General features: G+C 47.1%; 1 protein-coding gene across 3 annotated transcripts in view; it reads right to left on the minus strand.

Annotated features, from left to right (window-relative positions):
* Positions 1-399: 399 nt before the first annotated feature.
* IGSF11 (immunoglobulin superfamily member 11) overlaps positions 400-19,270 on the minus strand; it is a 94,363-nt gene continuing 75,492 nt past the window's right edge. For 2 of the 3 annotated variants that reach the window (XM_082760477.1, XM_082760478.1), the window contains exons 2-7: positions 7,603-7,766; positions 6,205-6,412; positions 5,235-5,390; positions 4,109-4,231; positions 3,729-3,879; positions 400-3,022 (exon numbers count right to left, since the gene is read on the minus strand). In XM_082760477.1, the coding sequence (XP_082616603.1) occupies positions 2,572-3,022; positions 3,729-3,879; positions 4,109-4,231; positions 5,235-5,390; positions 6,205-6,412; positions 7,603-7,766 (1,253 nt within the window). In that variant the 3' untranslated portion in view covers positions 400-2,571. Of the gene's footprint in view, positions 3,023-3,728; positions 3,880-4,108; positions 4,232-5,234; positions 5,391-6,204; positions 6,413-7,602; positions 7,767-7,893; positions 7,966-19,270 lie in introns of those variants that run through there. The other variant, XM_082760479.1, reaches the window with a different exon arrangement.

The following is a 19,270-nucleotide window of genomic DNA, read 5'->3' on the forward strand; positions in this document are numbered from 1 at the left end:
GCACAAAGGATTCCCACCCACCCCCAAATGACAAAAAAAATAAATAAAACTCACCTTTGCCTAGAGAAGCAGAGATCCTGCAGGCTTGGGAAACTGTACCTTCAAGGGCAATGTGTCAGAGTATTATGAATGAGCAAAACAAGCCTATAGTACCCGGGTGCACTACCAAAACGGCTGGCCTAATAAGATTCAGGTCTTGGTTGCATGGTCACTGCTTACTGACAGCCATATCAAGGCTGAGTATTAACAGCCAAATTCATTGTAGTTACAGAATTAATAGGAAAAAAATGCAGCAGCAGGCATTAAAAAGTCCTTTTTTATATGAATAAAGTTTTATTGAATTTTAGACAATTAGAAAGAACAAAGAAAGAGGAGCAAACAGTCTTATGGAGGGTAGGAACCAGAAGAGCTTTCTCACTGGAGGAGGGGGCCTGCTGAGGGCAGTGTTCCTGTAAATGCCACACGGGGGTTGTTTCAAAAGCGGAAAGAGTGTGTCTGGGCTTTTCTTTGATTGCATTGTGTTGTTTTTTTTTCCTCCCACACTGGGGTTTCAAAAGCCACTCTTCTCCCCCACTATCAATCCAACCACCCAGCAGCAAAGAGAGCAGACAGGCAAGAATGAGGACTGCTCTGGTGAACCATGTGTATGTGCACACAACCACCTGTCTGCACCACTGCACTCATTCTGGACAGAGTTGTGCAGGAGGGGGGAAGGAAGGGAGGCTGTATATATTTTTTTCCTTTTTTCTTTTTTTTTCCTTTTTTATTTTTATTTTAAGCAAAGAAGGCACAAAATCTCAGCCAAGCTTCAAACCAAGTGCTGCCCAAGAACCCCCAACCTCCCCAAAGGAACTGCATCTATGTGGGAGACCAAACCTCACCTCTTCCCCTCCTTCCACAGAGGCTGTGCTTGCTTTTGAACAGTACAGGCAAAAGGCCCTGCCCAAGGTATATGCACTGCTAGGGAAAGTGAAGCTGAGCTGGGATAGGGAAAGGGGGACGAGGAAGTCCCTTTCCCAGTGTGAGCAACAGAAAGTTGCCTGTAATTGCCCACATTGCTTTTCCAAGAGCAGTTCTTGGAAGGTCTCTGGTACTTTTGGAGGTGACCACTGCCTTTACATGTGCAAGGCTTGCTGTTATGTAGGAGGGCAAGTACTCTGAGCCAGGGCTCTCTCACAGGAGAGAGTCCAAACCCTTGGTCCAGTCCTCCAATAGCACCAGGTCCCTTGAGCGGTTTCGACCCTTGGCTTTGATTAAGGCTATTTAGTTGCAATAGAAAAAGTAAAAGGACAGGTGCCAGCCCCAGCCACCTCCTTGACTGTGAGGAGATGGGAGAGCCACCAGCAGGTGCCACAAGTACCAGTGCGGGAAGTAAGTGAGGCAGAGAGATAGCATGGGGGCTTCCACAGGGTTACTCCCTCCATTGAGCCCCTGCTTTCGCTGTATCTAAGGAAAGGGATTGAGAAACAAATCCTGCCAACCTCAGCATCTGGGAAGTTTGCGTGTGTGCGCGCAAGAGGGAATGAAAACCATAGTGCGAGGTTGTGTGAGGGCCCCAAACACAACAGGTACCCTGCCATGCGCAGCCTGATAAGGAAAACCCACCATGCAAACACCTCAGCTGTGGGGTCTGAAGCCCTTTGCCCTCAGCCTGAGCAGCCCAGGTGCAAGAGACTCCTCTCAGGGCCTGTCTGCTGCTCTGCCACACTCAAAAATAACAATAATAAAAATAATTAAGAAAAAATAATTTAAAAAAGCCACAAGCCAGCAGCAATGCGTCCTTTCTCTCCACAGAGCTTTTCAGAAGCAGACACCCAGATGGCAACACTCTCTGCATCCATGAAGAGGGCTCTGGTGGTGACTGAAAAACACTTGGTTGTTTGTGTGTGTGTGTCAGAGGTGAGGGGAAAAATAGCAAAAATAAAATAAATAAAGAGAAATGCTCTCTGGCCTGCGCCCTTGCCCAGCCTTCCCCTTGGCCTGGCTGGCAGCTGTGCCTCCACCTCAGCCAGTGCATCCTCATGTCCATCCCTGTCCCACCACCTTCCTCGTCCAGCAGTAGGGCTGGCAAAGCAGGGAGGGAGCCATAGCCTCCATGACAAGGCATACCCTGCCTGCGCACCCCTCCCTGCCCCACACAGGCTGTTGTCCTCTTGGAAATAAAACAGCAACAACAACAGAAAAAAAAAAATATATATATAATCTCCCCAAACCTCCCTGAAAGACCCAAATGAACAGAAATGCCCCCCCCCAACAAAACAAACTGGAAACAAAACCAAAATCCCCCCCTCCCAAGGCTGGGCTGGGAGGGGGTCCTGGCTGGGGCCCAGCAGCCAGGGAGGGTCCCCTGGTGCCCCCACGGCCTTGGCACATCTGTGGCGTCCATGGTGGAGCCCCGAGAGCTGGGGGGCATCGCAGCACGGCCGGGGCTGTCCCACCGGCTGGCAGCAGCCTCAGGAGGCCCACCCCAGCTGCCTCGCCGCCTTTCAGGAAGGAGTAGGGTCTCTCGGCCATGTCTCTGCCTCTCTGGTACACAAGGCCCTTGCTCAGCTCATGGGTGCCGGCTTGCCCCTACACAAGGGAGCCAGCCCGGCTCTGGGCAGGCACCATGACAGGAACGGCCCCGATCCGCTCCAGCGTGGCCTGGCTGACGGCATAGGAGCGGGTCTGCGGAAGCCGAGGCTTCCTGCTGACGGAGCCATTGCTCCGGGCCACCTCCTGTGGGGACGGCGCTGTGCTGGCCGTCACCACCAGCGTCTTAGGGGCAGCCGGGGAGGGGTGGCCGCCGTTGGCGTAGACAGGGCGAGCACTCGTGCTCCCTGAGCGGGAGAAGGGGGGCTGGCGGGTGTCGTTGCTGTTGCTGAAGCGGGTGAAGGAGTCTGTGGCATGGTTGGCCTTGGGGTCATTCCAGTAGCGGCTGTTGTAGGTGTTGGAGGAGGTGAGGGTGTCGTTCTCCGACGAGGATGCGTCAGCATGGAATGTCTTGGCAGCGGAAGAGCATTTGGGTGGCAGGTCGTCCTCCCTGGGAAGAAGAGGGCATGAGGGTGCATGTAGGATGATGCTCCGTTTCCCCTATGTACCCCCCCCCATCCATCTCCACTGGGGGCAATGCCATCAATTCGAGGTGAAAGACAGCACCAACATGAACTGGCATCACTCTTCAGCCTGTTCACTCATCCCTCTTTGCAGGACCCACCTCTGTGCACATTAACTGCTCTGTGTGCCTACCACTGAGGGAAACAACCCACATTTATGTTTGTGGGGGGCAAAGCCAGTAGTTGTCAGAACCACTGGTGCTACACAGCCAGTCAGCATGAATGCACTTCTACAATCAACAAAGTTGATCCTCAGGGGAGCTTTGAGATGCTGCCAGAGGCAAACACTGTGGCTATAACACCAGAGAACATCACAGCTGTACCTACAGAGCTCTTCAGCTGTCACTATCTGATACTGTGGGTTAGGATCCCCACCACATACACAGTCACTCTCCTATGGCGCTAACAGTGCCAAGGTGAAGTTTCCAATAATCGTAATTTGGAAAGCAAAATCTGTAGTTACCATTCTACATTTGCTCCCTACATTTTCTGGGCAGATATAAAGACCTTCCCCTGGCCCAGGGGAACACACCTAGGATTAGTAAAAGCAGGATTTCTGCTTGCCTTCCTGCCAGCTGCTGCTTTTGCTGGGTGATCAGAGATTCCCTGCCACCAGTTTTCCCTGGCCCCTACCTTATCTCATTGGGAATCTCTTCTTCTTCTTCTTCTTTGTGTTTATTTTTCCAGTAAAACAGTGCTATGGCCACCAACACAATGCAGACAACAAGCACGACAGCACCTGTGGCCACTGCTCCAGCAATCAGGCCGATGCTCCAGGGGTGGGCTGTGGGGAGAAGTGAACAGAGAATGGAGAATAAATCAGGGCTGGGCTGTGGCCATCTGCGAATATTTGAAGCTATGTGGCTTGGAAGGGGGAAAGGCAATGTCCCCATTCCAGAGTAAAATGATCTTCTGATAGAGAGGCACACGGTGGCTCACAGCAAACATGGTTACACGCATTACTGTCACAAGACAGAAGCAGCTGACCAAGCCTCCTTTGGCAAAATACTTACGTGCAATGACTTGTAGGTCCAGAAGGCAAGTGCTGGTTCCAATGGCATTTGAAGCCACACATTGGTAAAGACCTGAGGACACAGTGCTGATATTTCGGAGAGTGACAGTGCCCTGGACTTGGTCTAGTTAGAGAGAAAAGAAGGATTTAAATCCCCCCGCCCCGGGCTTGAGGAAAACCATGAAAAGGCAAATCCAGCAAATAGAGAATTGATGTGTGAGACTCTTAAGAGATAAATAAATTAGGAAATAACCTTGAGAAGGAAGCATTGTGCACACACGCACAAGATTAGGTCTTAAGGAGCTTACACTAGATGTTTCTTTTTCTTCTTACAGATGAATTTCTGCAAATGAAAGCTTGGGTCTCATATCATTTTGTGAGAGAAGGGAGAAAAGAAGAGATGTGCAATTACCTATACCCAGATCTACCTGCTAAATTCAGTCCTGCCTCTCAGCAACTCTGCTTTCCCATCCGTGGGCTTCCTAACCCCTGCCCTTGCATTTTTTCTCCTTCTGGAATTACCTGAAACTAAAATTTTTGTGTATTCTTAAAATACAGCAAGACAAAGGGCAAAAGTATTGCTAACTATTTGGTCAGGACACAGGCTAAGAAACCTCATGGATGGGACTTGTGGCTGGGCAATACCCAGTCTGATCAGGGCCTTCCTTTTACACACACCTAAAAGGCGGCTCCAGCCTAACATATCAGAGCACGGTGATCTCAGTGTGACAAGATGGCAGGATTTTCAGGGGATAATTCTGCCTCTCTTCTCCCAGTTTTCAATCTATGAGCCTTGCATTTGGTTTAAAATTTAGGTGAATTGGCAGATGAAATCTCCAGCCACGTGCAAACGTCTGGCAACCTTATTCTCTGTCTCTTGTTTGACCAGACCCTTGTTCCTTAATGGTACAGAACTAATGTTCCTCAAAGTAAGACGAAACTTTAAATGGCCACTGATGGATACCTAGTCCAAAACACTCCAAACACTCCAGGAATCTTCGTTCCAAACAAGTGACCATGCAAGTGATGGCAGCCACTCAAAGAGCTGTGTCATCTCGGGCAGCTCAGACAAAGGAAAGCCCAGGCTGCCACCTTGGAAATAAGAGGATAATCAACAGAATGAGCACCTTGTGTGGCAGTTGGGGGCAACTTGGGAACATTGTCCAGTTTCTCCCAGAGGTATGTTGGCCGGGGGATGCCTTCTTCCGAGCTGCAGGTCAGTGTGATATCGCTGCCCACGTCCAGGGACCCCTGGATTCTGCAAAGCGGGGCAGAAGGAGGAACTACAAGAGAAGAGGGGAAAGTGACAGAAGATCAGGAAACATGACCAAACAGTGGAGTACAGGCTCTTTCTGGACACGCACTGCAGGGAAAAGCAAGGATATTGGCATGAGCTGATAGGGGACAAGAATCAGACAAAGCCCAGAAAGGAGGTAGCAGACAGGAACCCTTCAAGGTTTGAGGGGTGACAATTCACAAAGATTCCTGACTAGCCAGTCCATCAAGGTACCAGACAACTGCTTTCCCAGGACCCACTACTTGTAGAGCCCTACCTAGAGGAAAAAAAAAGGACGAACATTTCTGTGTTTGAGACAGCAAAGGTAGCAACAACTAACAGGGCTGCATAAAGAATATGCTGTGGTTGGATTTTGTTTTCATAGCCTTATAATGGCACAAGCTCTGTAGTATTTAACATCATAGGGAGCATCCAGTACTAATTCCTTTCTTGAAAAGGAAGCAAAGATCTATAAGTCCATTCTCTTCTCTTGTCACTATGCACAAAACTCTTACAGTCCCCTTAGCTCTCAAAGATGCACACATGCTTTATTCATGCTTCTTTGCAACTCCACATCACCAGTCTGCCACAAAAGCTTTTTCTCTACCGTATTTTAAAACTCCCTTATACACATCTGCATATGAGGGTATGTGTCCTACAAACTCCCACAGTCCTCAGAACCCAACCCATCCCTCACTACAGTGTGTCCATAGGCTCCAATGCACACACCACCCGTATTTTTATGCTATGAGAACCATCACACACAGAGGATTCCTGTGCCCCAATTCTTCCCCTTTCCCCCATAATCCCAATACACACACCCAAGACGGTCAGTCCAATGACTCCAATATTCCTGCTGCCTCGGTCAGGAAGATTGTTGACCAAACACTGGTACGTGCCAGTGTCTGATAGCTGTGTGTTGTTGATGAAGATGGAGGCACTGGTGGTTGGCATTGTCACAGCAAACCCCACTCGCCCATAGAACTGGGGTGCACCACCAAAGATCTGACCCCCTTGGTAAAGAATAACCTGGAAAAGAAAGGAAGAATCAAATAACACTCTGCAGAGGCTGAACAAGGAGGGAGAACAGCAAGTAAAACATGGACTCTGAAAGCTGAAAGGACCATTTCCTAAAGGATCTCTGAATAAGCAAACATCAATATACAACAGTAGACCCAGAAAGACTGATCCTAGGAGAAGCGTTTTCTCTAAAGGAAGAACACAGTCAGTGGCCTGTTTTATGTCATTAAAAATGTTTACAAAAGCAAATGGACCAGATAATACCCAAGTCTTCTGGCATAGCTGGATGGGTAGTACCACCCTGTTTCATGTAACAGTCATTACCCATCCAGACAGGATTGATGTAGAGAGGCAGAGACTCTGCAGGTCAGTAAGTACTTTGCTGGAAGGCATGCGCCTGGTGGACAGTATCATTTTGGGTGTCAGCCAGTAATGTCCTGCCATGATTTGAAACTGCTCACTGGTGATCGCTAGGATACACTGAATAATAGGCAATGCAACTCAAGTCTGTGCAGCCTCTACCAATCCAACAGCTTTTATAGCAGTCTGTACTCAGACCAAGTCCCTGAGGAGCAAGTTCTCTCCAGTGCAGGATACTGAATCACAGAACTGAACAGCAAATGTGACAGGGACAGCGTGACCCAAGATCAGTTAATTTCAGAGCAATGGGTTTCTTCTCCTCTTAGTATGTGGACAAACACAGGCCAGCAGCTCACAGGTTATGATTCTTGTACCCAACATAATAGGTTTGCTATTGTTTGTAAGAATGGCCTTGCAAAAGCAACAGGCAATGAAAAAGAGGGAAAATGAGCCTATGGGATTTTGTTACAAAGATTTCACAGGTTTAAGCCTGCAGCTGCTTCCAGATCCTTCATATCCCAAAGCCAGTGCACCAAAACCTGTATTATCTTGCCTGTGCCCTTTTGAACACACAAACCACCAGAAGTACAAGGCAGCCATACTGTAACACATACATCTGACCTGATTGTGCATCCAGCCAAGGACACAATGAACACAAACAATTTCCAAAGCTTTGAATACATCAGACTCATCTAAGATCTGCAGATCACATTCAGCAATGAAGAGAGTGCTCTGGGGCAACCAGAGTCTCAGCATCATAAATAGATTACATTCAGATCAGTGTCAAAAGGGTAAGGAAAGCTCCAAAGAAATACATGCTCCAGTGAGAAAGGACTTACCTGTTCAGGCTGGTTGGCATTAGAAAGAGGAGTGACCATCCAGATGACATTAAGGTTAGTGAGAGCAGCATTAGTGGTGAAGGTGCAGGGCAATACTGCTGTCTGGCCTCGGGCAACCTGGATACTCCCTGAACTGACTGACACCTCCAGAGGACACACCATACCTAGAAAGAAAAGAACACCCAGTTTAAGCATTTCACAAGAAGGACTCCCAGTTTGAACATTTCAGGTGGCACCCTGCACAGGCAGGTCATGACAGCAGTGTCCTGTAGTTACACAGCAATCCCTTACCAATTACATGAAGCTAAAGAATTATATTTGTCCCTCAACAGATCAGGCTGCTCTCATGCAGACCTCTTCCAGAAGCAAATGCAGATAGGCCATCCTTTCAAGTGAGAGCATTCTCATTTCAGAGCCTCTGAAAACATCAGGCTTTGTTTTGGCAACAGGGAAAGAGTTGTAAAAGCAGCCAAGCTGTGTTTAAGAGATAATGAAATATGTATTCAATCCCATCAATCTTAATGATACCTGACGTCACTGAAACTGAAGAGGAAACTGCAGTCTAAAAGGCTTCATCAAGGGGTAAGAAGAGAGAACACATTATTTAAAAGTAGAAACACAAATCTCCCCCAACATCTCCTCCTTGTGAAGTCCAGAATGAACAGAAACACTTTAGTGCTATTTTTAACTGAAAGGGTTAAAAATCTAAATCTTTTCCAGGCCGGGTATTTCTTCCTAGCTGGTGAAAAATGGCTACTCAGAAAAAAAAAAAATGAAGATCTGATCCAATCTTATATATTTCCCAACATTTCCACCATTCACTTCTTTGCATTCCGTACAAGCTGGATAGGGCACAGAGTCTGACAAGTCCCAGCTTCCCAGTGCAGCAGCTCAAGGCTGCAGTGTTTAGACTGCAAGTCACACAGGGAAATATCTCCTTTCCTACTGCCAAAATCTTGTCAAATAAAACTAACCAAGGAGTCACCAGCACTGTTTTGAGTAGCACTAAAATTCTTTAAAATACTTTCTTGCACAAAATCAAAACGTTGACTTTAGACATCTCCCTACATGCCAGCTCACTATCTTCCTGTTCAATGCATGTAGGAGGCTGCTGGAGGAGATGCTAAGAAGTTTTCAAGCCCCAAGGCAACACCAGAATATTGCTAACACTGGGATGTAGTCTGAGGGCTACCCTATTCTCTTGCTGACTTCAGGAAGAGCTGCTGGCAAAGTTTTCATTTCACCTTTGCTGAAGGTGAAATGCTCCTTGAAAAAGAATATGGTTCCAGCTGAACTCTGTAGAAATCGAACAGGCTAGTTCTGAGAAAAAGCTAAGTGTTCACTCACACGTGTGTCTGTTGGGATCCTTCTCAGCCTGCCTAGTGGAGAAATGGGGCACTCAGAGCCTGGAAGCACTGAGCTTCAGATTCTGTAAATCCAAAGTTAGAAGCACCTGAACAGGCTGTGATGAGTTCCTGAATTTGAACTGAGTGCTCTGGAGACGCAATACACAGGGATCTTGCAGATCCTCAGCAACCTCCTCTAGACTTCCCAACTCCCTTCCTTCCTCCCTAACTGCCACCCCTAAAGCTTCAGGTAGTTCTGGGAGAAATGCCTCAAAATAGAACCAGACAAAATGACAACTTAAATCTCTCAGAGTGAAATTCATGAATTTCTTACTTGGCAGAAAACAAAACAAAAGTCTGACTTTCTTCACAGGCTTGGAACATGTTTAAAAATGTGGAACATTTTGGAAAATCCTAGGGAAATGGTTTGGCTCTGATTCTAAAATCTGAAAGAATTAGGTGCTTGGGACACAGAACAGCTGGTGAAAGCTTAATCCATCAATCTCCTATGAAAGGCTGTCAGCAGCAAGTGGAAGTAAATAATTTGAAGGGCCAGTAATAAGCATGACCTTTATTACAAGGCATCTGCCTTCCAGTTGCTTCTGTGGTCAACAGTTTGGACTACTCCTGAGCTCCTTATGGCAACCCAGGCTGTTGCAGTAGCCCAAAGACCAGAAATGAGGTATCTCATACTGAACACAACTTTGACAAGAGATCTTCTTCTCTTCAAGCCTACATTGGCATGACTACTCATCAAGTCCTATCACCATCCACGCGCTAAACAGTGTGCAGGGAGACACAGTAATTTGGACATTTATTGGATTACACTCCCTAACGTGGAGCTGAAAACTCTTCTGCCATCTTCAGTGTAGTTTTTATGAGATGCTCCCCATGACAGGAAAACCTGCCCCCAGCTTCTTATCTGATTTGGAATAGCAAAGTATGTTCTTCAGCCCCATTCCTCTACTTTCCTCTCCAAGCAATACCTATATGTTCAAGTTCTTGTAATTCAGGAAAATTAGTACTTAAGCGTGAGCATTCACTAATTTTCTGGAAAAGTTTGTTTTTGCAAATTTGGCTTGGTTTCATCAATCATTCAATCACCAAGATGATGTGATTTTCATACCTAATCACCCTCCCACCACGCCAAATATTTGCTATTAGTTGATTGTAAACATCCTGCAGAATAATAAAAATAATTAAATAGAGCATGCATAATTTCCTCGCTGTAAAAAGAATTCTCAAGACATTTGAGAATATCCCAATTTGCTTATGAAGCATTTCAAAACAGAAAGAAAGCATGTATTATCCCCTTTTCTCTTCCAGTGATCCACTGTCACCCTGTAGCAGCCTTCAGAACCTGTAATCTTCCTCCCTGCTCCCCCTTTTCAAAGCACTGCAGCATTCAGATTAAACTGAATGACACAGAGTTGTTTCTGTGAGGGGGAAAACTAAGGAATAGATGAGGTTTCTGTCCATTTCTCTTGCCAAGGGAACTGCTCTGAACCTGTGCTTGCAAGACAAGCAACCTCCTGACACCACGCTGTCCTGTCTCTGCCTCATTGAAGCACTTGGGCAAGGCAGCTCCTTAGGCTTGCCTGTGCCTCATGCATCCCAGGGCCTGTCAGCTGCTCTTTGGCCCAGGATGCACAGGAGGCAGGCAGCACTTCAAGACAAGGACTCACTTTGTTAAGCTAAGTGGCACCTGCAGGGCTACAGCTGGGGAAAACACATACGATCAACTTCTGACAAGTAAGCTTAACCAAGGTGACAGGGGAGGCAGGAGACCAAACGCAGGCAAAGTCCTCCTCCACCAGCATAAACAGGGAGGTGTGCTAACACAGCACCGGGGCCAGGGAGAGGCATTATTACAGTGCAGCTCCTCTCCCAGGGAGACAGCTGAAAGAGAAAGGATCAAACCCTCTTCAGGGGCTTCAATATCTGTCTTCTTAGACTACTAGGAAATGTAATGTGGTTACACATGCACTTGTCTGTCTATGACATCCTTCCACGCCCATACTCATGGCCCAAAACACAGGTGGCTGCACACAAAGACACACACACGTCAGCCACTGTGCCCAGGAAGACACCTAGGAGGAAAACTGAACCAAACATTACTTATTTAAACATTTCGTACTTAGGAGTTGCAAAAAATGTGGCTTTGCATTAATGTAAAACGAAGGAGCCAGGGGAGAGAGGGAGGAAGAGATTTCAAATTTAGCATAAGTATTGGGATAAGGGTTTTTCAATGCAGCCTAAGGAATGAAAGCCTAAATTCCCTTGTGCAGATATAAATGCAAATATAGATATATGCACAAACATACAGCCCAGCCCAGTAAGTCAAATTACACATAAGAGGTGAGAAAAATCAAGCAAAAAAAATGTTGTAAAAGGTCTCCTTTTGACAAGGTACATAATCCTGATCTTTTCTAAGCATTCAGAGAAGTTTAATAACTTATAAGAGGCAGCAAGAATCAATCACCACCAAATCTTTTTTCTACTAGAGCTGAATTATGATGGCCATTACACCCTCTCCTGTATATGCAATCTCTTCCTTACTTGGTAATTAAGCATCCCCATAAGCCACATGCCTGGAGGTAGAGGAGGGTACATACACCACTGTCAGCAGGAGGAGTGGGCCCTTCCTGTACATAGGACACTTTGATCTTAGCTTGATTCTGCACACAGCTTTCTCCTTTGATCCCGATGCTCCGAGCTCCCATCACTAATTAGAACAGATGCTCCATTTTTGTGTCCCCTATCTATCAGGGAACCAGCCAGCAGAACAACGTTTTGGCTGCAGAGCCTCTTTTAGAGTGTCTCCATTTTCCCATGACCAAGTAATTATTCTGGCAACAGATCACTTCAATTTCATTTTTGATGGGGTACTATTGCTTTTCCGAGAAGCACACTTCACTACCTCCCCAGCACGTAGTTCGTATTGGTAGTTCATGCAGCATGACAAGCCCGTAGGGCCCACAACCAGCATTTTCCTCCTTGCTGGGGATGAGGAGGAGACAGATGCCACCACATTTGCTACCTCCCCTTGAAGGTTTGCAGCCAGAGAGGCTTCAGAATATACCAGACACAGCAAAGATCAAAGACATGGGCACGTCTCAGCTCTTTGACTCATACTAAGAGGAATGAAAATGTTCCCAGCTCCCAGTCATTGTCACACCTCCCTGCCAGAGATCACCAGCAGGACCAGCAAATCAACTCAGCTGACAGCCCAGTGAGCAAAGGAGAACTTCCATCATCACCACTTCACATCGAGAGGCCAGTCTGTAACATGAACAGCTGATGCACCACCACCAGTCAATATCACCTTGATGGTAGGTGGTCACAGACCATGGGGGCCTCAGAGGCTGCAGAAGCTGTCCCTACCAAAAGCACCATGGTTATGCTGTTGAAGCTGTGCTAAGGGCACCTTCCCCTTTACTTCGTGATCATCCCCAGCATGTTTTTCCAGAGGCAGCTATGCTCAGCAAGGTATCTGGGTACTGCTGGATAGGTTGGAGTAGAGTGCAGAGAGAGGGTCTTTCCCTACTGTATTTATTTTAAGACTTTTGACTTCCTAGGATCACAGGGAAAAAAGGAAAAAGAAAAAAAAAAAAAAAAAAAAAAAAGGTTTATTTGGAAGGTTATTCATTCCGTGAAATCAAGCTCTTGCCCTGCCTTGCCTTCTGGAGGACTCTTTCTGCTTTGAAAGTGTCCTCAAGAACTGTTGGCAAGTCAGCAGCATTTGGCACCTGCTAGCAGTGACCTCCTGAGAGTCAGCAGCACAGGAGGCTGGGCTAGCATGACTTTGCAAACACAGAGGCCAGGGTACAGGTTCACTCCACAGTGCTGGCAAGCCAGGGAAGCAAATGGCCAGGGAAGAAAGAAGTGAGGGAGGTGTGAAAGGGATGAAAAAAACCCAAACCCTCAGCTTCATGCGTTCAGCATCTCCATATCTCCAGGGAAAATATGCAGAAATATGTGTGGCTGGGGAGAGAATGAGAATAGAGCTTCAAGCTGTATCAGCTTGCATCCAAAAAATGCAGGGAAAGGCTCCCCCTGTCCCAGCGCAATTAGCGATCCTGTTGCCATGTGCTGGGGAAGATGCCTTTGGCAGTATGACATTTTGGGTCCCTCGTTAGAGAGGCAAAGATGAGGTCACTCAAAAGTTTCAAGAGCAGGGTAGGAACAGTGTTTGGTCTGGCGACTGCAGGCAACAGAAGGAGGAACTGCAGAGCAGTCTCTTTCCTGAGATGAAAGGAAAACACAAGTCACCATGCCTTTGGCCTGCCTCATGTCTCTGAGTTTGGGACCAAAGCTGCCCTCTGTGCTGAAGAAACATCTCCCACCCCAGACGAGCTGAGGTACATTGCTGACTCAACTCACAGAGCAATGCAGCAAAACCCCAGCCCAGGAAGGTGTGACGCACTGCTGGAGAAGTCGGTAACAGATGCTGGGAGAACTTCTGCCGTAGGACCTTGTGCAGCAACCATTCCAAAGCCCCTGAAGGGGTCTGACTCACAGTTTCAAGCGCTAATGACATTGAAGGGCAACAAAGAAACTAAAGAGACATTTCCCCTGCTGACAATCCCTTCTATCCTGTGAGGGAGCAATTACATTGCTTGGAATTGATCTCTGGAAAGGAAGCGGCGATCCTTCCCAAGCTGAAAATGTTGTTTCAGCTCCAGAAGGCTCACCAGGGCTGGAAAAGGGCACTCAAGTGCTAGCCTAGAGCATCAGAGATTACACAAAGGGAAGAAGATAGATGCTTATGGTGAGCCCAGAACATTCACAGCATCCAAACAGGCTGCTCAACAAGCCGTCTGAACACTGGTTGTGCCCATTCTCACTAGGAGCAGAGCATACCCCTGTCATTCCACATGTGACACACTTGCTAGCTCAGAGTCCATCTATCCAAAATCAGTATTTACCCAGGCTGGTGTCTGGAGACAGCTTGCAATAGACCAGATGAAGGACATCATAGTACAGCTCCTCCTCAAGACATGATTGGCACCCCCTGAGCCACTCTCAATGACAGTTTGTCAAATTTATTCTTTAAAGACCCAGATGCTGTAGTGTACAGCATGGTTTAGTAGTCAAGTCCAGCACTCTGCAGCCCCTGCTGTCTTGTAACAACCAGGTCTCTCACCAGTGGTACTTCTGGGTCCTGTCCTTCCATCACTGCAACAAAGCCATGCAATCCACACTGCCAGCCTTGTCCTTCCCTCTCCCTGTCTAGCTCTTTCCCCATATTCTTTACTATCCCCATCGTGGTGATAGACAAATACATAGCTCAGAGCTAAAAGGCGAAGTTGTAGTCAGCCAAAGTTTGGCCATACTGTTCTCTGAAACAGCTGCATCAGACTTGGAATATCTCAGCCACCGGACTAAGAATTTATTGGAACTAAAGGAAAAAAAAAAGAAAGAAAAGGAAAACTGTCACATTGTTAGAGCAAAACCTCTGTAACACAGGTGTTAAATCTACACAAACACTAACATTTACTCAGGGCTATACAGTGTTACTCTCTCTGCTAAATGGAGGTCAAAAGCCAAGTAAACCTCTAAGCACCTTTATCCCTGAAGAAATCATCAGACACAACTGGTGGTATCTAACATTCTCTCTCCAGCACAAAGCCTTCCAAATAAACAGACACATTTTACGCCAGTAAGAGTAATCTTGGGCTTGCTGCTCAGCTGGTAGGATATGTGGGCTAGCAGACACTAATCCAGGGAGAAATCACAGTGTCAGGGTCTTGAACTGGAGCCCTGCAGTGCTTCTCGCTGAGCACTCTGCCAGCTGATTGCAGACATTGGCTACCTGTAAATCTGTGCTGATATGCTGACCCTGCTCCCTTATCATTTATAATCTCATCCACACTAGACAAAAAGATAGCAGTGAGACTTGCTGCTGACCCACTCTGCTCTGGTCTCAGCTGTTGGCCTTGCAAGTAGCGATCCCTACCACCACTGCCATCTCCCTTTTCAAAACAGGTCTTTCTCTGAAGGCCAGCTGGAAGGGGGATTTCAAACAGCTGTCTGATTGAGATAACATGGAGTACATCTCCCTGTCTCTGACCTCGCCAACCTGCAGCCATAGGGAAGATGAAAGTTGGACAAAAAAAGGGCAGGAAAGCTTTCAGCTATGCATACTTCAAGAATGGTGTCGTTTCACTCCCATGTCCTTGTCAGAGGAGCTGGACTAGCTTTTAAGGGGGAGAGAAGGGTCTCTCTTAAAACACGCAGCTGAAAATCACTGAGGAATTTGACTCCTTCCCTATTTTTGCCACAGACTCCCTGGGTCCTGACGAACAAGTCACTCCGCTCCAGGTGTCTTCAGAGGGCCTCTTTTAGCATGAGATCCTCATTTGTCCAGGTTTAGACCTCCAGGAATGGACTTGCTGAACTGCTAAGCATTCAAACCTGCTAGGGAAATCAAAAACCTTTGTGTTCTCCATGTAGCAGGGACTGCATTATGCTTAGCTCTGTGTAACCTCAGTGATGTTCTTCCAACAGTTCTTAGTCCTTGTGCTTAATTAGTCACAGACTTGAAATGCAAAAGTGGCTTTCAAATTGTGAGAAGAGCACGGTGCTAGAGCAGCTTGCTAACATAATAAGGTGAAAACAGGAACAAATTTGTTTTAGAGGTGCCCTGGTGATAGCCAAAGTCAGGAGCCAAAGGACCCAAGTGGTCCTTTCCAATTCTGGCCTCCAGCTGTGCTCCCAGCACTGCCTTTCCTTCTGCATCTCCATCCAGCCTGTCTGGAGCTGCTGGGAGAGGCATCTTCTGCTAGCTGGGATGGTTGTCCCGCATTTCTGCTGCCAGGGTTGCAGTACACATGCAAGTTAGCCATGAAAACAAACAAACAAACAAAAAAACACACACCAAAAAAGCCCTGCATTATATTATAGCAAGATTATAAAAATCAGAAGAGACATTGATAGGAACAAAAATAACATCTACAATGACATTAGCTAGGATAAAACTAATCAATTGCTGTGCTCTGGGGCATGTGTTAATCCCCTCTCCGCGGTATAGTGTTGCACAATTAGGTACATTATGGAAGGTTTAACACCTCCCTCCAATGCATGCGGCACTGGCCGAAAACAGACTGCTGCGATCTGAGCTGGCAGTCCTTGAATTCACAGTGTTTGCAGAAGACTCAAGGAGCAGCCGTGCTACTGAGGTCAGGGAATTTTTTTGCCTTAGCAGATGAACAAGACCAGAGGGGACCCAGAGAGGATAAGAAACTTGCTCAAGTGATCATTCATTGCTCCCCTGACGAGAGGGGAGGGGCAGGAAAGCCTAATTCAGCCCAGTCTGTGGGACATTTGGTGCCAACTTTGCCCATCCCTGGCTGTGCCCAGCACTGAAGACATCTATGATTCTTCTCCAAACCCACGACTAGCAAACACGGTCCCTCCTCCTTCACCCCTTGACCTGTGATGGATCAGCTCTGGGGAATCCTGTTGCATTAACTTAGGACGATACCATCCCCTGATGTTTGCCTTGCCACTGAGAACAAGGTTATTGCCCAAAAAGCAGTGAAAGCAGAAAGGAAGCTGTGCTCCCATCTCATAGCCAAGCATTAATTAGCATAATCTGCTGAGGAAGGTGTAAGGATGGGAAAGCTTGCTTTGCTGTGAGAGGAAAAAGCTGCGTTGCAGATGCACTCTCCTGTGCTGCTGACTGCTACAGTGGAGGCATCGCTCAATGGTAAAGGATGTCTAGGGATAGGAACATTTTGAATGACCATTTTAAACGGCCATGGCCAGTTACTCAATGAACTGTCTAGCTGCAGTCTTTAGCTGAAGTGATTTGGGAAAAAAAAAAAAAAAAGTCAAAAGTCCATGCAGGCACATCTGAGGTGGCAAACCCTGGTTGAGTTCACAGAAAGCCTGCAACAGCAGCTGTGCACTGCAGACCTTCCCATTCAGCTAGCTCAGATACCAACATAAGCCTTCCACGTCCGTCATCTTCACTATCTCACTGCTTGTCACAGCACCTAGGAAAGAAAATTTTACAGTAAAGGCTTGCATCTATGCTTCCTAAAATGGAGAAAAGGCACCGAGATGACTGAGAGCACTGAAGACATAAACAGGCTTCATCTGGAAGCTGGTTGCAAAACCTCACAGGAGCCAGCCCTTAATATTTGGGAAGCACTGCCATGGGCAGGCACCATGCCGAAATCGCCCCCAAAGCATCCCTGTGGATATCAGCACAACACCTGCAGCCAGCTGAGCCCACAGCACGCAAAGCGCAGGGTGAGTGAGGCTGCATGGGATGAGACAAGAACTGTATGAAACTTGCTTACCCCAGAGCACGAGTCTAATTACAGCTCTTCCCTAAAAGCAAAAATAGCCTTGAGTCCCCCCCTCCCCATCCCTTTTCCCTGCTAATATTCTCCCAGCGCAGCCCAGTCAGCAGAGATGTGTCGCGCTGCGGATCGGTGCCAAGTGCTGGCAACAGCACGTGACATTGCTGACACAGCAAAGTGGCCTCCTTCGGGAGAAGGTATCCACCGGTGCCTCTGCAAGAGAAATGTATCTGCTTCGGAGGCAGGGGAACAGAGAGTCAGGGCTAGGAAGCTGAAATTAAAACAGGTCGGAGAAGCGCCACTAAGACACTCGCTCCTATTTTCTGTTTGCCGAGCCATAAAATATACATTAACGGCCCAGCAGCTTTGTAAATGATTTATGGCCAAAAGAATAAATTTCTTCCCCTTCTCCCAGTTAAGAAAAAAAAAAAAAAAAAAAAGGCAGCACAATGATGAACTGCTTAATAAGGGAAAACAACTTGAGGTTTAAATATGCTCAATGGTATGCCGAGTGGTAAGGACAGAGCCCATAATGAAAAAGATTAAGGCCCAGTAAGGGGAGCTGGCCCAGGGAAAGGCAGGATGGATGGGTGGGCAGGCTGGAAAACGTGACTTGTGTGCGGTGGGGAAAGGCAGGAGCACAGGGTGCAGCTGCATAGGAAAAGAGGTGGGGAAGGGAGGGATGGAGAACTGGCTCATCAGTGACTTTTAACACTGCTCATAAATACCTCCCATAATACATAGAGTTTTTCCTATCTTCTCCCCTCCACCTCCTGCCCCGGTAACAGGGGAAATGCCATGGAAATACAGACTGCAAATTCCAGAGTGACTTTTTCACCTACCCTGACACAACCACCATTAGGTCTAACTCCAGTGCAGATACTCCCAAGCTACAGTTCAACTGCTTTTACCCAAAGCACCAAGATCTGTGTCCATCCTCCCCTAAAAGGAGCAAGAACAGACAGAAAAGGGACAGCACCTTCTGTATTAGCCTCAGGCAGGGTGAAGGTGCAGAGACATGCTGACACATGGCTCCCTCCCTACAGACAATGCTGACATCTTCTGGGGGTCCTCCAGGAAACACAGACTTTGTTGGTGCTGCTGCATCTTCCAGAAGTGATAAAGCAGCAAGATAACAGGAACACGCTGCATCCACCCACCCAAACGTTGATGTGCTCCACCAAAGACAGGAGCCTACCCATGCATGCAGGAGTATTCATATGATGCAAAGCCACTGAGACCATGGCAGGGCTTGGGTCAGCAATGAGGGCTCCAAGGAGATAGAGCTTCTAAGTGAGAGAGCTTTCCTGCAGCCCAAGGAGGAAAGTGAAAGCTGAGGTGGATCATCTGGAGAGGCACAAGGGCAGCCCCAGAAAGGAGATGTTGAGGGAGTGGGAAGCAGGACTGTATTGGGAACATAGGAGCTGGCATTGTGGTTAAGCAAGTGCAGAAGACAATGAATGGTGAGGTCTGGGGGTAGGAAACAAATCCCCAAGAAATGTCTCCACATCTCAGAGCCAAATACAGGGGGCCTTCCCTAGTGCTTCTTAGCTCCTTAATGCTGGACCATGGGAGAATTATGAGGGTTGGCCGCTGAGTAATGGGCTACTTAAAACAAAACAAAGCAAAAATAAAATAAACCCTGAAGATAAAGGAACTAGCTGTTTCTGAGAAAAAAAAAAAAAAAAAAAAAAAAAATCTGATCCCATTCTCCTTGAAATTGTTAAACACTGTCTCTGGGATGAGTATCAGGTAATTAGAGGACCTGGTCCAGCAACCCACAACCTTCGGTTATCTGCTTTCTATCAGACTTCTGTGTCTCACACAGAAAATACTCTCATCCTGTTGAGTACACAAGTTTTGCAAGTGACAGGACACCCAGCAGACATGCTTTGGTGTTCACTGTGCCTATGAACTCCCCTAAAATTTTCCCAGCTCCATGACTTAGTTATAACCCTTCTTCACTTGTCCTGATGTCCTCATGGCCAGCACAGTATCAACACAGAGCTG

Source organism: Aythya marila, assembly GCF_965140915.1.
Source record: "Aythya marila genome assembly, chromosome: 1".
Taxonomy (NCBI): Eukaryota; Metazoa; Chordata; class Aves; order Anseriformes; family Anatidae; genus Aythya; species Aythya marila.